This window comes from Mixophyes fleayi, chromosome 12, assembly GCF_038048845.1.
Source record: "Mixophyes fleayi isolate aMixFle1 chromosome 12, aMixFle1.hap1, whole genome shotgun sequence".
In the NCBI taxonomy this organism is placed as follows: Eukaryota; Metazoa; Chordata; class Amphibia; order Anura; family Limnodynastidae; genus Mixophyes; species Mixophyes fleayi.
The window spans coordinates 32,691,397-32,707,372 of record NC_134413.1 but is presented as its reverse complement, the minus strand read 5'-3'; the positions used below and the strand labels follow the sequence as shown (position 1 = coordinate 32,707,372).

Sequence of the window (15,976 nt, the reverse complement as noted above, 5' to 3'; positions counted from 1 at the left end):
CCCTATCTGTGTGGAGTTTGTCCTCCCTGGGTTTCTGCGTTGGTCAGGGACTAATGTGAATGACATGAATTGAAAGCCACTGTCCTCTCATCTGGGGTTTTGTTACAAGTTAAATGAAGATTTAGATAAACCCATACATGTGCATGTAATATATAGACTAATTTGCATCAGTTACACTCTCACCTTTGTTGATTGGGGACTGCTGTGATCAGACCATTTAGCTCTTATATGTAGGGGAGGTCTGCACCCCCGTCACTAGAGCAGATTTGATGTTTTTGTGTTGCGTATTTCAGCAGGGATAATATTTCTTAGTCTACCAAAAAATATATTTTTTTGTTTTTAAGATGTTCAAAAATTTGATTATTCCCCCCCCTCATTCTGTCCATGGAATTATACCCGGTAATGGCCCTAACTATGTCTGGCTTATGAAGCCTAACACAGTTATGTGGTTCAATACCAAATCTATACGTATGCAGCATTTTTTCTGTGCCACTATGCACTGAACATTAAGGGAAAACAGAAGAAACCCCATCACCTAGAAAGCTGCCTCTTAATGTAACCCAAGAGTGTTATTGCATACCTAGCTACATTCTGTTCCTCCGCTCTGGGGGATCGTGGAGGGGAGATGAAGTGCCACTGAGGATGAGTGAGCAGCAAATCACATCATCATTCTGGCCCCACCACCTATGGGGCAATGCCTTGGTTGTATAATTTTTCTCCGGGGGTGAGGCCAAAATGATGCGATTTGCAACAAATCACCTTATGGAGGCCCCTATCCTGCCCACTTCACTAGGAAGTGTGCAGGATAGGGGCCTCGTTTACTAGAGTTTGCTGCCATTGCAAAAGCTCTACTTTGCTTGACAATCCCCCCCCCCCCCCAAAAAAGCCCCATCCTTCAAAATATCCCCATGTAGAAGACCAGGAACCTCTCCCCACCCCCCCCCCCATAAGTAATTCTGGATTGTAGGAGAAACGTAATCTACATTGTCTAGTGACGTCACTGGAATTCCCTTTATAAACCCACAAGTTTGTGGGAGGGCATTTGTGTGAGGTATAGTGCAAGTGCACAACCCCCCCCCCCCTTATCCCCACATTGTTGCATGTATATATTCAGTTTAAAGACATTTCCATTATAGTGGAAATGTCTTCCTCTGGGTGTCTTTATACTAGGGTGCCCATGTCTTTTTTTTTTTTTAATCTAGGCACAAAATATGGCAGCAGGTAGTGAGCAACTTCTCAATGAAGATCTGAGCAAATGTCTGCCTTTTCTTCATCATCATCTGCTATTTATATAGCGCCTGATTCCGCAGCATTGTACAGAGTACTCACATCAGTGCCTGCCCCATTGGAGCTTACAGTCTAAATTAATTAACATACACATACACAGACTGAGCGAGAGACTAGGGTCAATTTGATAGCAGACAATTAATCTACTAGTATGTTTTCGGAGTGTGGGTGGAAACCCACGCAAACACGGGAAGAACATACAAAAGCCACGTAGATAAGGCCATGGTCGGGTATTGAACTCATGAGCCCAGTGAATCGCTATGATAATGTTGTGTGTTCTCTTTACTGTGATCAGCATGTGGTTTTATTTGGACCTTTACTCATCTTTCTAAAATGAAACAGTAAAGTTGTAGGGTCATTTCTCCTTATACCCAGCCATGTGTGGGATGTCAGGAAATAAACAGATCATTGCTAAGTTTATACTCTTGTCTTGTCCTTGAAGTCTGTGGCGATTGCATATTGTGCTAATTATGGGAAGACTGGTTGCAAGCATTGACCTTGGAAGCACTAAAGGAATTCCTTTTTAAAATCCAGGCATTTGCCAAAACATCCTTTGTTCCTTGTACACAACTTGGAAAATGCATATTGTGTTCAGGAGGGTGAATATGAAAGTAAAATTTAAAGTTAAAATGTGTGTATATGTATAAATAGTATATATTTTTTTCTATTTGTGTGGGAATGTTGTCATAAACACAACAAAGCAAAAGTGCTCTAAATTATGAAAAAACTATTTACCCTCAAAACCTTAACTCTGACACATAATAATAGGTCACACATAAGGTCATCATCACCATTTATATAGCACCACTGATTCCGCAGTGCTGTACAGAGAACTCATTCACATCAGTCCCTGCCCCATTGGAGCTTACAATCTAAATTACCTAACATACAGACAGAGACAGAAACAGAGACGCTAGGGTCAATTTTGATAGCAGCCAATTAACCTACTAGTATTTTTCTGGAGTGTGGGAGGAAACCGGAGAACCCGGAGGAAACCCACGCAAACACAGGGAGAACATACAAACTCCACACAGATAAGGCCATGGTCGGGAATTGAACTCATGACCCCAGTGCTGTGAGGCAGAAGTGTGTGTGTGTGTGTGTGTGTGTGTGTGTATATATATATATATATATATATATATATATATATATATATATATATATATATATATATATATATAATATATATATATATAATTATATACTTATACTTAGAATTAATGGCGCTATGTGGTCATTTTGATTGATAAATGCGAATATATAGAGAGATCATGTTGCTTGTTCAGAATAACCTGGATACTGTAGTCTAGTGAAATCAGTGGTGGAAGCTGGGGTGTATACGGTGGTATGTCGTACTGCCACGTCTCCTACTGCTTCATTGTAAAACGATTTCCCATTATATTTTTCATACCGCCACCGAGTGAAATTGTGTGGAAATCTATTGGCTGCATGAGGGAAGCCAATGATGAGCGGATATGTGCAGACCGTAATGTGTGAGGGACGGAGGAGGAAAGGGCTACTAATCTGTGTGTTTTATACTCGCTGGAAAACAAATATGCTTCTCACGGTCGGATATAAAGGCACTTTATAGCCTCTCTTTTTATATTGCTCTTCATGGTTTTGAACTGTAAAATAAAATACCACTTCATGTCTATTTTTGTGCTGTGAGAGCATTTTCCTCAGAAAGGAAATCCTATATGTGACAGAAGTGATGTTCTTAGAATGATATGACATCTTCTAAGCTCTCGTCCAGCATGGCTTCGCACGTCTCCACAGAGTTGTCAGGCTGCCTTGCAAGGAGGCTTAGTCTGAAATGTAGCGGTCATAATTATACTTCATTGCTCAGCAGTATTTTATTCAACCTCTTATTTTGGGAAGCTGAGGTAAAATACCAGCTCGCTGAGGAAATTACATGCAATAACATACTAGTGACTGTCCCTGTTGCACTGTAGCTATGTTAGTGTGAGAATTAGGGGGGAGGTCTAATAAAGGTTGATTTGCAGAAATGGTAATAAAAATTGCATATTTTTAGTGACTGGTTTATTCGCTGAAATCTACTAAGAGGAAATTGACCTATAAATCGCCAGTTTTCAAACCTCAAACCCCCCCCCCCCCCAAAAAAAAAATATCCAGTACGACTGCTGCAATCACGGATAACTCAGTATAAGAAGTATAGAACAAAGTATGTGACGTATCTATTAAATCACTGGGGAAGTGACTAGAGATGTTCTCACTGGTTTCAGGCTTTAAAACCAGTGAGGCGAAAAAATTAAATAAAACATTTTATACATAGTTAGAACTTTTCCTTTTCATATCGTTCGCACATTCATTTCAGTGGTGATTGCAGCATCTGTGCTACACTTAAACATCTCACTAAAATGAATGGAAAAAAACTATGGTACTAAAAGGTCTGACAAATCCTCCCATGCTAGAGAGCCTGAGCTGGTTTCCATTATAACAGGAAAAGACTCCGAGCGTGGGGTCCGTCTGATATTATGATAACCAGCCCCAGGCTAGCCAATGAGTGCTGGTGCCTCTATTGGGGTGTGGGGGACGATTAAACCTGCACTCCCTCCCAGATATTACCAACTCCTTCAATACTCATTTGTTTGCGGCACAAACAATATTATACTGGTTCAATTTACAAAGAATTTACTTTTGGGATAGAACTGGAATTTAGGTGTCGTCGTGTGAAAACATTGTGAGGCTTAGAAGTTGCATTAGGTTTATCACTACGTACTCAGCTATAGTATGTTGCATACATCATGGAGATCCACCAGAGGATGATGTACCTGTACAATAAATAAACAGGACAAACAAATGACATTTTTTTTTTTTTCATATGGGTAAATTTTTTTACTTGACAGTTCTTTGTCACAGCGTATATATTCAAGGATCACACAGGCAGAGGCTTATGTCACATCTCTGCTACATCGGGCATCGGACATCTGTCGCATCGGGCAGCACGGTGGCGTAGTGGTTAGCACATCTGCCTTACATTACTGGGGTCATGAGTTCAATTCCCGACCATGGCCTTATCTGTGAGGAGTTTGTATGTTCTCCCCGTGTTTGCGTGGGTTTTCTCCGGGTGCTCCGGTTTCCTCCCACACTCCAAAACATACTGGTAGGTTAATTGGCTGCTAACAAAATTTACCCTAGTCTGTGTCTATGCATGTGTGTCTCTCTGTCTGTATGTGTGTGTGTCCCTCTGTCTGTCTGTATATGTTAGGGAATTTAGACTGTAAGCCCCAATTGGGCAGGGACTGATGTGAATGAGCTCTCTGTACAGCGCTGCGGAATTAGTGGCGCTATATAAATAAATAAATGGTGATGATGATGCTACTTTACTGAAAGTATAATGCAGTTTTATGTACACACCACCTCTCTTACTCTGCTTCTTTCTCCTTCTCCCCTCTGCGCACCTTGCTGCCCCCCTCAAATACAGATTTTGTTTTTTAAAATGCAGCACCCCCGCACGCCACTTGGACCTCCCACTTACCCTGAAATGCACCACATGCTAAACGATCCCACAGATACTCCAAAACTCCTTTCAAACTTATCCACAAGTCACTCAAAACACATGTCCCCATTCACCCCTCACTGGTAGAGGCGGATACCCGTGCCACTATATTAATACCACCTTGCCCAAAAATTGCCTCTTCCTTGCCTTTCATTCAGAGCTTTACATGTGGTGGAAAGAGAGAGCACGTGACACTGTGTTGCGACCAGGTTTTCCCTAAGGCCACTATGCACATCCCGCCCATCTTCCCCAGTTACCTCCATCCCAACAATATGCAATAAACACAAAACTAACTAATCAACTGAAAAAAAATCCACTTGTACAAAAACTGATAAGAATATTAACCATCTAAACTCTGGTCACTTAGTAGATTCCTCCCTTGATTAATGGTATTAATAATGAAGGCGTTGCTCTGGTTTTGACCTTCTTGCAAATTGGAAAACTATTCATGTTTTAAGCAACCTTTCTATTATGGGATAGTATGTGATGTAGATAGATTGAGCATTGTCATGGTTATTCCTTGGCAGTCGTTTCTAGGTCTGCTTTGAAGAAAGACATACGGTAATAGCAGTATCAAAGCAGGAGGTTACTATGGAGGCCATGTAACATCACATAACACTACATTTTGGGTTTTGCCCAGCAGCCACTTCCTGTAATCTCAGACCTGTAGTCCTCTTGGGTTCCAGGTCTGGTCGATTGAAATCCAAGCATATGAGCTACTTTTATTTGGCATGGAAAGCACCATAACTGACCTTATGGTGTGCTTTCAGAATGCCACGGGATAAGTCACTTTCCTTTAAAACCTAATTTATTTACCTTTTATCTATTTTGTTCTGTTTTTGAGTTACTCTTAAATGACTGATTGTAAAATACATTGTGGCTACTGTGCTCTAGCTACTAATAACATACACACGTATATTTATGTGAGTATTAATATGAGTATTATATTATGAGCTAATTGGAACTGACAAAATTCTGATTGTGAGGGGGAATTATTTTCCTGTACACAGTAGATTTCCTGCCAGTGATCCATGTTCTGATCACTGCTGGCAGCCACTTTTAGTTGTGTAAACACACACAGACACAACCTGCATTGGTGCATGTTTAGTGATAAAAAGGCGATTTTGAAACAAATGTAAATTGCTAAATATTGTTTGTTCTGCTCTGCCTCTAACTGTTGATCAGTCTCTGACTATATCCAGAAAAGGCTTATCCACCGAATCAGTGTGAAGCAGTAACATGTGATGCATTCTGGGCTCTGTGAGGTATGGCATTGCATATCAGAAAGTCACAAAACAAGTAAGTTCGGTGACCTTGTCATGCGCACGTAATCACCAAGTGTTTCTTCCTATAGTTAGTAAATTTTTAGACATGGAGCTCCCAGTTGCAGGAAGCACCCGCTTTTTGTAAAAATCCAAATCCCAATCAATCTGGATAATGGACCACGTACCTGTACTTTCCAATGTGTTTTTTATTGGAGTGCTTTTTACATTTCTTAGTCAGTGGGAGCGTTGAGACTGGGATGACAAGTGCCTGTTCCCTTGCCCCATCTTAAGTGTACCTTACAAAAATCACCATTTTACACTTAAGCTCTAAATTTCTGTCAGGCCAACCTGTAACATGAATCCTTTTGGACATATTCCATGATAATGTCAGTGTTCTCCCCAGCACCTATTTCCCCGGTGCTTCACCCGTTGGTTGTACTTGCCACTTGGCTCTTGGAGCTCAACAGAGTCCTATTATAATAGAACAAACCACTGTTTCTCCTATTAGAACAGGCACTATGTGAACACTGCAGCCAGCAGTGTGTGTTACACCACTGACCACCAGTCTGACCAGTACTAACCTCCAACATTTTCAATATTATTGCAAAATATTATAACTGCCCCCACCCGGCTGCTTCTTAATGCCACCTGACTGGCAACATTTTCTGGGGAGAACACTGAATATGATAAGACGCCTCCTGGTAGGAGGGTCACATAATACATGCAGTTTGTTGGGGTGATGTTGAAAACTGGAAAAATTGTGCTGACTTATATCGAAGTGCTCTTATATGGATATATAAGAGCTCTGAGATATAGGCCAGCACACTGAATAACTAAGAAACATTACAAACGGTACACATTACATTTAATGAGACACATTTAGGGTATTTAATAATTTGGAACAATGTGCTTAATTTGCAGTAAACCATTACAACTATTTACATTCTAAGTGCTTTATTGTGTACAGTTTAGATGAAAGTAAACATCTGGTTGCTATGGGTTACTGCATCCTTGTGCACTTTGTTGTTTCTTGCAACATTTACTTATTAGTATTATGGGGAAACACTTATGAAAATTGATCCACAGGTAAATGTAAAAAAGTGGAGTAACCCATAGCAACCAAGCAGATATTTGCTTTAGGTTTCTACACCGTGCTAGAACAATGACTAAATCTGGTTACTATGGAATATACAACACCTGTTTTGCAAACACTGATGCACAGGTATTGGTACAAAGTAAATGGTCTGCAGTATATTTAGTAAGTCCAGGTGATTTATATAAATGATTCAGATGTACATGTTACCAGTATAATACATTCTTAACCTTTTTTAAAAAAACACAACATGCTATGTATTAGCCACTTGGTAATATATATACAATAGTTGTTTTTATGTAACTATGCCCACTATATTCTCAATCTCTTTGTGAGGGTGGTGGTTCTATAATTGAGCAGGCAGAGTGTGAGTGACAGTTTGGTAAACTTGCTTTGTGGAATGGTGCTGTGTGGATTGGTTGAATATACAGGGGCACAGCCAGTGATTGTGCAGTAACTCAAATGACTGCAGCGTCTGGTTTTTAACCTATATCAGATTCCGACAGAACACTGTCCTAATAAAAGGGAGGAGCGTCAGCTGTCTGTAATGTAGTAGAGAAGTTATTCTTTACTTGTTAACACTGGAATGTCAGCGTAACATTAAACAATGTATTCTACCTTCATGTCTCATATCTGAACATTTCGGTTATTTGGTTTAGTGGACCTTTAGGTTCACCAGACGTTCCCTTTAAAAAGCAGTAGCATATGTCTGCTAGTATGGCAGAAGAAGAATGAAAAGTATTTACCTAGAGGGCATTTCAAGTGCTGAGATTATGGTGTTCAGCAAATAGTCTGATTGGATCAGGTTAATCAAGTGAAGAGCGAAAGGATTTCATTACGGCTGAGTTGTCGCTCATTAGTTTGTACAAGCACACACTTTTATTTTGCTTCTAGAAGGCAGTAGGAGCTTGGCAGAGCCTGGCTAGAGCAGCTGGCAGCACAACAGTGACTGGATCCTCTCTATACCACTAGTCACAGGGACAGATCCTCCTAGCACCCAGTGACGTCTGTGTGCCTTATAAGCAATGCAGACGTATATGGCTTTATAAGTTGAACTTTTGACATCAATGATGTTCTCGGCATTGAAGTATAAATAGGATAGTTCTGTTTTATTACAAACAGTTAGTAATAAAAAGGGGAAAATATACAAGAACAATAGGAATCCGTTTGTATGCAAATCCCTCAGATGCTGGTGAGATTATATATATATATATATATATATATATATATATATATATATATATATATATATATATATATATATATATATATACATACATACATACATACATACATACGCATAGTGGCGTGTGTTAGTCTGTGTATGTAAAAAAAACAAAACAAAACCAAGCTGCAGTGCCACCTGCTGGGCGGAGTTATACACTGACCTACTAAATTCTTAGTGTGTGTGGGAAAAAACCTCAAAGGGCTGAAATTTGGTATACTAAGATGTTGTTAATTTGTTAATTTAATTTGTTAATTGTTAAAAGTGTTTATAAAGATTTTATAAAATATATATATATATATTTCTTTAAGGAGAAGTGACAGTTGGGAGTGGTTGGTGGTTGATGGGGTGACAGTTGGGAGTGGTTGGTGGTTGCCGGGGTTTACAGTTGGGAGTGGTTGGTGGTTGCCGGGGGTTACAGTTGGGAGTGGTTGGTGGTTGCCGGGGGTTACAGTTGGGAGTGGTTGGTGGTTGCCGGGGGTTACAGTTGGGAGTGGTTGGTGGTTGCCGGGGGTGACAGTTGGGAGTGGTTGGTGGTTGCCGGGGGTGACAGTTGGGAGTGGTTGGTGGTTGCCGGGGGTGACAGTTGGGAGTGGTTGCCGGGAGACGACAGTTGGGAGTGGTTGCCGGGGGACGACAGTTGGGAGTGGTTGCCGGGGGTGACAGTTGGGAGTGGTTGCCGGGGGTGACAGTTGGGAGTGGTTGCCGGGGGTGACAGTTGGGAGTGGTTGCCGGGGGTGACAGTTGGGAGTGGTTGCCGGGGGTGACAGTTGGGAGTGGTTGGTGGTTGCCGGGAGTGACAGAGCGAGAGGAGTGTGATACTCAGGACCACTGAGAGATCCCTGTGTCTGGATAGACATCTGGATAGATGTGGCGATGAAGATGAAGGATGAGGTGATGGAGAAAAATGATGATGTGGTGACATGTGGACAAAACCACGTTAAAAAAGGGCGCTTACGTCGGGAAGTAACGCTCTTCCCCTGAGGAGGCCTGGGCTAGGCCCAATGCATGACGAGAACCTTTTTAACACCTTAAGTAGCTTGATTTGACTAGAATGCATGAGTATCATGCACGGGTTAACTTGTATGTATGTGTGTGTGTATATATATATATATGTGTATATATGTATATAATCTTATTGCAGCTCTAAGTGATATGTTGCTTCTACACTTTAACTTATTTATGGCTGCCAGACCATTTTATTCTGTCAGTATCCAGCTCATAAGGAGGTGACAGAGATGCAAATCACTTTTGATTTTTTTTTTTTCCAATTTCTTCCAGTCCAATGTGTAGATTTCTCTTCTAAATATACAGTTAAACGTGCTCAAATAAACTTCTTACGCACATCAATTTATTTTGAATGAATGTTTGCCTTTTGCTTCTATCACATCGGTGTACAATTGAGGCACACATTACAATCCAATTGTTTTAAATTCATAAATAGTAATTTCACCTTAGTGGGTGGGGTTGTAACAGGTTGGAGCCAGGTAGAGCGGTAAAATGCTAACAGCAGCACATAGTATTTAAGTCAGTGCATCTCCATGTATAGGCAAGTTTGAAGTGAGACACACTAAGCCAACTTGTAGTCTGTTTGAGAAATGTAAGGTTAAAAATTGAGGCCCAACTTTGGGTGGGCAGGTCACCCTTGTAGCTGGGAGCAAACATCATAATAATTTATATAGCGTCATTAATTCCACAGCGCTGTACAGAGAACTCGCTTACATCAGTCCCTGCCCCATTGGGGCTTAGTCTAAATTCCCTAACACGCACGGACACGCGTCAATTTATTAGCAGCCAATTAACCTTCCAGTATGTTTTTGGAGTGTGGGGGGAAACCGGAGCACCCGGGGGAAACCCACGCTAACACAGGGAGAACATACAAACTCCACACAGATAAGGCCATGGTCGGGAATTGAGCTCGTGACCCCAATGCTGTGCTGCCCAGAAATCACACTAAAGTAGTCTGTCCTTGCCTCTCCCATAGAGCTCTATGGGAAAAGCATTGGGGACTTCCTCTTACTGTGTAATCGATGGCTCCAAGCAACTGGGGAGTATCTGCCGCAGTGGTGGCAGCAGGTCCTGAAATTCTTAAAATGATTTAAGCTCATGTTATTTATACATGTACTCTAGGACACTGCTTTACAAATCTGGTAGCCTTGGTTAGGGAGCTGTACTATACATGCAGCAATGCAACAGCTGATTTACACTTGGAAATGGTCAGTGAAATAATTCTGTTTATGATCAAGTGAGAATCCTAAATTCTATGTTTCTTATAAAGAACTATAAAATCTTATCTGTTGAATTGCCTTGTGGGCACAAGTGCTGGGTTGTAAATGGATTCCCCCTAGAAATCAGCCCACTTCTCACCAATTGCATTCTCTGCACAATTGCACATTCAGATGTATTAACCCCTTTACAGGACATCCCCTTTGTAATGTCATGTGGTATAATGTCACTTTTGTCCCGTGTCATAAGCAGGTGGTATAAATAGACCTACTTCAGCAGGTAATGGTGATAATGACCAAGGAAATTGTGTAGCTATCGCTGGCATCTTTTCATATCAAACCCCCCTCATGCGCCTCCTTTTGACTGCTGAGTTCATGTGCAGTGCAGCATAAACTCGTTATCCTTTTTTAAGTAGGCTTAGCTAAATCAGCTCGTGTGTTTTCACAGCTACGCTTATTCTCTCGCTCAGACCTAAACCGAAAAGTGCCCTTCAGACCCGGGACCGCCTCACAGCCGAAGGATTGGGCGTTTGCTCTAAATAAAATGCTGGTAAAGACAGTCAGTGACACTCAAACATGAATAGTTCGAAATTTAGACTTGGGACTTGCTGCATGAGCATCTAGCACTGAGTCTCTGGCAAGAGTTTTGGACGTGAATAGTATTGCTGTCACTGGTTACAATGATTAACATAAGCAGAGTTTGAGGTATATATTATTTTTCTAAGCGTAATGCAACATTCGTTCTGATATATGTGCAGCTCTTGTTCATTTATATGGAAAATACCAAGTATAGTTCCAAGGACCTTTCTCAATGAGTAGAATGAATTTTGTTACTTCACTTCAATCAAACAGAACTCTATACTGGCTACAAATGATCACATGATAGATGTAGTTATCAATATTAACGTCTGTATATTTCTGCCCACTTTTAAATATAAATAATTTTCTTTTCATTGTTTAACTCTCTTAGGAAGACAAATACTGCACAACAATAAGAAAGCACAATGGAGTTCTACGAGTCAATGTATTTTACCATCCTGTTCCCACTTGTGGTCGTACTGGTCCTCTTCCTCTTGTTCTGGCTCTCCATGAAGGAAACGTCCTATGATGAGATCCTGGAAAAGCAGAAGAAAGACCAGAAGCTCCCTGTCATTAAGATTGACAAAAAGAAAACGGACAAAAAGAAGAACAAGAAGAAAGAATCCCAGAACGGTAACCTTCAGGAGTCCGATTCCGAGACGGCCATGCGTGACTTTGATTTGGGAGACGCTCTGTCCAGTGAAGAAGAGCATGTCGTTCCAGCTCCTGTAATTCAAACAGAGACTGTGGCCAATGTCAGGGAGCGCAAGAAGAAGGACAAGAAGCAGCCAAAGCCAGCGGTCGAGGCGCCTGTTAACAAAGAAGTCAACGGGACAAAAATTCCTGTGAAGAAACCGGAATCTGTTCCTGTAACAAAGCAGCCAACGCCGCCACCCGAAACCACCGTGTCCAAGAAGAAGCACGGACAGAAAAAGCAGAAAAATGGACGAGGTATTTCTTTTTTACTTTTCTCCTTAAGCCACTGTTCTTTAAAATAAATCCTTCCATTTTCTTGAACTTTTTGACAACTATCTGACCCCATCAGGACAATGTCCTAAAAATGTGGGAGCGCTGCAGTAGAACGTCAGGTTCACAGTGAACAATATGACTGTAAAACATTGTTGCTGGCAAATGACCTGTTCTCTCAGTAGTCTGGAAGGTCTCCCCGTAATTCGATAGTTTCGCAATTGTTTTGGGAGAATAGGAAGCGATGACTTCACCTTCATGGTTCATATCTGAAAGTTTCATATTTGTGGTTCTTTAATCTATAATTGTCTGTCCTATAAAACGCTCATCTAGGGAACATCCAAATCTTGACGTAAGTGTCTTTATAAATGGTGCACTGCTCTGATGCGTTGCTGAGGTGGAATACAGCAAGCACTGTGCCTAATGTGTAATAGAGAAATGGATGATAATAACATACGCGGTGAATGCACAGTTTGACCTATGTAGAGAAGAACACACTTGGTTAAAATGTGAGAAAGGCAGGACAGCAAGATCACCTTCCTGATGCCAATAGAGAGCACAGCTATTAATTGCAGGACATGTAACGGTTTAGATTCAGACAAACAAAAACTCTTTGCAAATGCAGTTATATCGAAGAGGTCTAATAAAATGAATGGAAAATAAATTAAAGCAACAAAATGAGTTTACACTTGGCAGCATTGTTAGTCTGCATTACTTGCCATTGGGAAAATCCTTCTTTAGTTATAGAAAGAATACTATGGCAGACGGGCATAACAGATCATGGGCACATTAGGCACTGTTGTTTATCCTGCCATGTTCCCCTGTGACCGTGCCATAGTACTTCCTAGTTCAGGAGTAGTTTAAACACTTTATAGGCACAAATGGCTGTGTGCACAAGCTCTAGAGGTAGATAGACTTTTTTTTAATTGAAATAGAGCCAGCGGCCCTAATATCTATGCATGAAAGCAGCATGTAAATATTTCCACTATCTCCCACCTCCGTGCAATTCAGGTAACATCTGTTTACTGCATTATTTGTAATGTATGATTATTTAAAGATACAAATATAAATTGTAGAAAAAAGCAATAGTAAGTGATTGTTCATCTTATTTCTGTACAATTAGAGCTCTCCCAGGGAGACAGTTAGTTGCTTCAGCTATTTCTCCTTCAGTTCCTCCTATCTCCAAAGAGCATACTCATGAGTACATTGTGACTGTTTACTGGGAGGAACTGCAGATTAGGAAGAGAAGGGAAAATGAGGCAAAGTTCCCTCAACCTTTAGAACCTCTGCAGCATGGAGACTGCTATACTGGCAGCAACGTTAGTAGTGGAATCAGTGGACCAGCTAGTCTTTGTGTTTTTGAAGCTTTTATTTGTCAAAAAACTACTACACGGTAATACATGTGATGTTTTCTTTGGGGTTATTGGGGAATGTGTTTTCCCGTACATTAAGGGTGGGAATATCTCTTATTTGGAAATTTCTCTTGTGTCCAATGAAACATTATTAAAAATTATAAAAAGCAGCAGATATTGCAGTCACGGATGATTTCAGAGGTTTTTTTTTTTAAAGCAGCATTTCCTTGACAATTAAACATTTGATGTTGGTTGTGCTCAGAAATCTGGGCGGCTCTGGGTAGGATTATGGCACTGTTTGCGGCTGGGCGACTCTGGGTAGGATTATGGCACTGTTTGCGGCTGGGCGACTCTGGGTAGGATTATGGCACTGTTTGCGGCTGGGCGACTCTGGGTAGGATTATGGCACTGGTTGCGGCTGGGCGACACTGGGTAAGATTATAGACTGTAGCCACTTTTATGCCTCTCTAGCCTCAGCACTGTCAATCTCACACTGGACAGCGGTGGGAAACTTTTGGTGGTGCTTCATCAACAATTAATTCGGGGTATCACTATTTTGTAATCTATTTAATTCTCTTGTTACTTTAGAAACAATAGTCATGTTGAGGGTCTTCTCTCTGAGAGGCACACCACCCAGCTCTACAAGGGTGTTAGGTGGCCCTCCCATCATTCTGCCATTCAATGGGCAAATAATCAAATTGGTAAAAAAAAATGCAAATAATGTTGCCTGCATTATTTTAATTGTTTGTGGAAGAACTAGGATTATTGGTGTATGTGACGAAGGACCATCTCCCGCTTTACCAGCTTAATTAGTCTTTGTTTGATGTGTCTGCTGTCACTTTTGTTAATGACAAGATACTCCTGTCTGTTTAAGTAAGTCTATTACTTAGCACTAAGATGATGAAAGGAAACTGTCTCATACAGTATTATGCAGGATAAGATGGAGCATCATGGATAATTATGAGGTTACTAGCAGACAGTACACGTGAATGACCCTCTATACAGCATTTCCATACTAATCTCCTTATAGGATCTCTAGGTGTCCTGACTACAGCAATGAACCTCACTAATACACTATTGTAACTGTGTAATGTAAATGTAGCATTTCATACTTGATGCCTGCAATTTGCTTGTTACAAACACACACCACCTAACATCAAGGTGTGTGTGTATATATAGTGTGTGTGTGTGTATATATAGTATGTATGTGTGTGTGTGTATATATATATATATATATATATATATATATATATATATATATATAATCTATCTATATCTGTACACTGTGATTACTAATCAAATCCACAATTACATTTATTATGTTTAATATAGTGTCCTAATGGAAAGCCTCTGACTTCAGACATACGTAAAGTAAAACAACAAGAGGGCTGCTATATAACTCAGAATGTCATTGTGCTAGCGCTATATGGAGAGAGGAAAGGAAGTACAGAAATCTTTGAGAATTCTTCTATTTGAATGAGCAACCATGAAAATGCACTGCCTGTTATATCTCCTCTTCCTCAGTTATGCTACTTGTATTACTCGTAGAGGAATATTTGCAGTAATGCTAGACTCTAAAGCCTGTGGTTTATAAGCCTTATCTGCTAGGACATTGCACTATACTTCGCCCTGGCTGACATACATCCCAGAACATGTGACCTGAGTAGTTAGTGTCTTTTTAGCTGTTGTGGAACTACAAGTCCTATCATGTCCTGACAGGCTAGCTGTTGTAATTGTCATTAATAATGGTACCAGGGTCGCTATGCCGTGGTTCATAATACTTGTTTTTTTCAGTCTGTGTTTTAGTTTGTCTATTGGCACCTGAATATCACGTTTGTCATGCGGTTGGCAAGCAGGGTTTTTATTTGCATTCTCCATTGACCTCAGTGTGTTTGTATTAAAATCATTGAATGAAGCAAAAATCATTTGAAAAGTGCAGCAACTGAATGCAAGTATAGAGTGGGTATGCATACATTGGAAGAATAGGCTCCATTGTTACCTTTTGTCATGCCTTGTATTATTGATAAAAATGCTAGTAAATATATTTTTAAATTCTAGTTCAATATCTGAGTGCCTTACCATAAACATTGGATAGGCAACATAACATGGAGTTCAGAAGTCAGTCAGTCCTACGCCGGTCATCTTGTCATTTTACAGGGCCCTGTAAGAAATTATTCTTATTTGCAAACATTTTAAAAGGTTAAAATTGTTTTCCATTGAACAGATGACTCCCCTATTAATCCTGAGCCGAAAAATGAGCAGGTGGTACCCTCCAAGAAGTCGGAATCTGTCACTCCACTTGCAGAGGTGAAGCCGCAGGAATCTACACAGGGAAAGAAGACGGCTGCAAAAAAGAAGCAGAAAAACGAGAACTGTAAGTAACGTTTGGAGGGAATTAAAAATAAATCAGCATCTTAAGAGTTGTCATGTCTTCCATGGTTTAGCACAGGCTTGGCTAACCCGT

The 15,976-nt window shown here is 40.6% G+C and overlaps 1 protein-coding gene across 15 annotated transcripts in view; it reads left to right on the top strand.

The window, feature by feature from the left end:
• Positions 1-15,976, top strand: part of KTN1 (kinectin 1) — a 105,688-nt gene that overhangs the window by 14,206 nt on the left and 75,506 nt on the right. For all 15 annotated transcript variants that reach the window (XM_075192714.1, XM_075192713.1, XM_075192708.1 and 12 more), the window contains exons 2-3: positions 11,586-12,145; positions 15,737-15,886. In XM_075192714.1, coding sequence (XP_075048815.1) covers positions 11,620-12,145; positions 15,737-15,886 — 676 coding nt within the window. In that variant the 5' untranslated portion in view covers positions 11,586-11,619. The remainder of the gene's footprint in view (positions 1-11,585; positions 12,146-15,736; positions 15,887-15,976) is intronic.